General features: G+C 38.6%; 1 protein-coding gene across 1 annotated transcript in view; it reads right to left on the reverse strand.

Annotated features, from left to right (window-relative positions):
• SPTA1 (spectrin alpha, erythrocytic 1) overlaps positions 1-4,329 on the reverse strand; it is a 110,993-nt gene that overhangs the window by 100,896 nt on the left and 5,768 nt on the right. Inside the window, exons 4-5 of the mRNA XM_019634272.1 lie at positions 3,006-3,146; positions 2,038-2,184 (exon numbers count right to left, since the gene is read on the reverse strand). Coding sequence (XP_019489817.1) covers positions 2,038-2,184; positions 3,006-3,146 — 288 coding nt within the window. The remainder of the gene's footprint in view (positions 1-2,037; positions 2,185-3,005; positions 3,147-4,329) is intronic.

Genomic DNA, 4,329 nt, shown 5'->3' on the forward strand with positions numbered 1-4,329 from the left:
AACTGATCTGTCTTGCCTGGGAAGAACGCAATGATGGTGTCAGCTTGGGCCAGTGAAGCAACATCCTCCACAACTAGACTGAAGAACAAAACATCAGCAACTTATTTGTTCCCCTTCCCCCAATTCCCCAGTGCTGTTCCCTTCCCCCAATTCTCCAATAAAATCTTTAGAAAACAAAACAAAACCCTTCTGCACAACAAAAGAAACCATCGAGAAAATTAAGAGGCAACCAACCGAATGGGAGAAGATATTTGCAAATAACACCTCCAATAAAGGGCTAATATCCAAAAAAAAAATAAGGAACTCATACAACTCAAAAACAAAAAAACCCCATACAGTCCAATTAAAAATGGGCAGAGGACCTGAATACACATTTCCCCAAATAGGACTTACAATTGGCCAATAGACATATGAAAAGATGCTCAACATCACTAATCATCAGAGAAATGCAAATAAAAACCACAATGAGATATCACCTCACACCAGTTAGACTGGCTATCATCAATAAGACAAATAACAAGTGTTGGAGAGGCTGTGGATGAAAAGGAGCCCTCATACACTGTTAGTGGGAATGCAGATTGGTGCAGACACTATGGAAGGCAGTGTGGAGTTTCCTCAAAAAATTAAGAATAGAATTACCATATGACCCAGCAATCCCTCTCCTGGGTATATACCCAAAAAATCTGACAACATTTATCTGTAAAGATATATGTTCTCTGATGTTTATTGCAGCTTTGTTTACAGTGGCCAAGACATGGAAACAACCAAAGTTTCCTTCGATAGATGATTGGATAAGGAATATATGGTACATATACACAATGGAATACTATTCTGCCATAAGAAAAGATGAAATAGTGCCATTTGTGACAACATGGATGGATCTTGAGATTATTATACTAAATGAAATAAATCATACAGAAAAAGTCGAGAACCATATGATTTCACTGATATGTGGGATATAAAACTGAAAGCAACAAAGGAACAAGACAAACAAACAAAGAAACAAAAACTCATATACATAGACAATAGTTTAGTGGTTACCAGAGGGTAAGGGGGGAGGAGGTGGTAAATGAGGGTAAATGAGATCAAATATATGGTGCTGGAAGGAGAACTGACTCTGGGTGGTGAACACACAATGTGATATATAGATCATGTATTACAGAATTGTGCACCTGAAAACTATGTAACTTTACTAACCATTGCCACCCCCAAGAAGCTTTAATTAAAAAGAAAAGAACTATAATTTTGCTGGCTTACCAAAAAAAAAAAAAACTTAGTGGCACCAAGGCAATAAGAGGACTTTGAGACTATATACTTGAGGGATTTGATGTCAGGTTAGCTTGAAGGTCATGTGGTACATCTTGTAAAATTGAAGTTATCATCTATGTCACGTCTTCTAGAACCTTGTATTTTTCAACTATTCCATTATCAGGGTAACACGTAGACCACATTTCTCTCTGACTCCTTCATGATACAATCTGACACAGTCCTAGTGAGGCTGATAAATAAATGTAAAGATGTTTCAAATATTTCTCAAATTTTTAAATTAATGTAGGAAGTTGGGCCAGCCGAGTGGCGCGATGGTTAAGAACTCGCTTGGGATGCCAGAGGGCCCCGGTTCGGATCCCACATAGGAGGGCCAGTGACACTGCCCTCCANATGATAGCCCACCATTATTTTATATTCTTTGCTACTTAATTCTGATTCTTCTTCATGAAAAGAGTAATGCATAAATGTGAGTAATTTGTGTATTACTGCACAATGCAGGAGTTACCTCATTGTGTATTTAATTCCTCTACACACACACACACACACACACACACACACACACACACTGACTCACTCATACCTCAATTTCCATGGACTGGCAAAGGATGGATCTAGAGAGAAGAAACCGCTTTGGGCATGTTACTCCAGGGACATGCATCCCTCTGTTTTCTCATATGTCCTATATCCGTCATGTCCCACCAACTAGTGACCAGAAGTTCTTTTTGAAGGACACTTTCCCTGGATTGACTCTTTTGTTCCCCACCTTACCTCAGTACACTCATTAGCATATTGGTTCACTCCATCCACTCTCCCCTTTCGAGCTGCCAGGTCTACTTGGAACTCTTCAAATTTCTTATGCAGAACCTCTGTGCGCTCCCAGTCCTCACCCAGTTCTACTGATGTCACTATGGCCTCCTGTAGACACAGAAAAGTCTATTAAGTCACCAATAATCATTTGTTAATTCCTTCAGGTAAAATGCCTCAAGTCCCTGTCTGCCTTCCTAGAATAACTCAGAAGGAGCTACAAGTGGAACCTAGAAGAACAACTTCTGGAAAAAGCCAGAAGCAGGAGTATATTTCCTGAGGTGTACCCTGGTCCAGGGGACAATGCTCTTTGGGGGAAATCTTTCAGAGAATCAGGGATATTGTTGACCAGAGCCTATGGAAACACCCTGTATGTTTTGCAACATAGAACCTAAATTTGGAACATAAAAATAAATTCATCCTTTTTCTACTCAATTTGACATACCGAATATCTATAAAGTCATTGTGGCAAGCAGTTACTTGTGTAAATCTTCAGGCATAAGTATAGTATTATTCTTTAATTATTTAGAAAAATAAAAATCTCCATAGTTTATAGGCATTGAGATACAAAGGACTAGGGAAAAAGCTGAAAATACTGTCAGCCTGGATGTAGAGTTAGAGCAAACACCTAGAAAAAGGAGTTAAGGATCATGGAAGGTGGAATGGGGGGCAAGCCTGGATCATCTTTCAATGCACAGTTTTTATGTAAACCTTGCCTTCTTCATATTCAGACTCATACATTTAGACTTACCCTCCTCCCCCAATAGTGTTAATAACCTCCAGAATACCTCTAAATCTTTGCCAAAATTCCTCTTATTTCAAGGAACAAAGTCCAGGAATAGATACTTTGACTTCTTGATTAATAGCCTATATTAAATTGCTATGGGATAAAGGCATAGGAAGTCCTAAATGCATACTGTTTAGTTCTGTACCTTGTCTCCAATCCACTCCAAGATGTCGGCACACTCCTGTAAGTACTGCTGGAGCTTCAGGGCCTGCAGCAGCAGGGTCCCCTTTTCCCGAGTCAGCTCTAACAGCAGGTCCCACAGGCGGCGCAATTCCTCCAGATGGACCTTTGGGGAGGAAAGGCAAAACCACTCAGGCACAAAGGCTGTGGAGTAGGTGCAGACTCAGAAGGAGGGACCTAGATAAAAATGTCTCCTCCCATTCATGTGTGGATTAATTGCTTAACAAATATTTAAAGGAGAAAATAGAATATGTATGCAAATAGCTATTAAACCAAGCCAGATATTATCTTCCGTAAGACAAAAAAATTTTAGAAATGCTTTGGGGTTTTATAGAACAAAGTGATTACAAACACTAAGACAGGATGGAGTAAGGATTCATGGAAGAGTGCTCATTTGAATGAAGCCTTGAGAAACAGATAAAATTTTGACAGGTAGATAATAGGAAGAGGGTGTTCTAAACACTGGCAAAATCATAGAATAAATTTAGCATGAACTGTTTGCCAGAAAGCATAACAACTGTACTTATGGACCTTGGGTTCAAAGATGATTTTAGGAATTTGACCTCAAAGGTAAGGGAGGTAAAAGCTAAAATAAATGAAACTGAAAAGCTTCTGCATTGCAATGGTCAAGAATCTAATATTGTGTATATATATATATATATATATATATATATATATATATATATATATACTCTCACAGGATGTGGTGTATAGCATATGGAATACAGTCAGTGGAACAGTAACAGCTATATACAATGTCAGAGGGGTAGTAGATTGGGGGAAGGGGGTTATCACTTTGTGAGGGGTATAAATGTCTAGTACGTTGTTTTGCATACCTGAAACTAATTTTTAAAAAGTTCCCATCAACATTTGCTAATGGTTTAGCAAACATTAATATTCATTTTTGAAATATTCATTCCATTAAGAGTTAGAAAATGGTGATATTTGTAATATTATAATTTCTTTTGCATTAGCTTGAATTCTTCTATAAAAAATTCCTTCACTGGCTCTTTGTTACCCTAAAAAAATAGTTTGTACAGGTAGGGCAAGATAACATGTTTGATTCCCTCATTGAATTTATCAATTTTCATAGTAATGGGTTGGTACTCTGGCAACCTCCAATGGTGACCAATGAAAACTTTTTAGTATCATTCAAAAAACACACAAAAAAACCACACAAAAAAAACCCTTCTGGGGCCGGCCGCGTGGAGCATTGGTTAAGAACTGGCTTGGGACGCCAGAGGGCCCCGGTTCGGATCCCACATATGAGGGCCAGTGACACTGCCCTC

This window comes from Hipposideros armiger, unplaced genomic scaffold, assembly GCF_001890085.2.
Source record: "Hipposideros armiger isolate ML-2016 unplaced genomic scaffold, ASM189008v1 scaffold_1569, whole genome shotgun sequence".
NCBI lineage: Eukaryota > Metazoa > Chordata > Mammalia > Chiroptera > Hipposideridae > Hipposideros > Hipposideros armiger.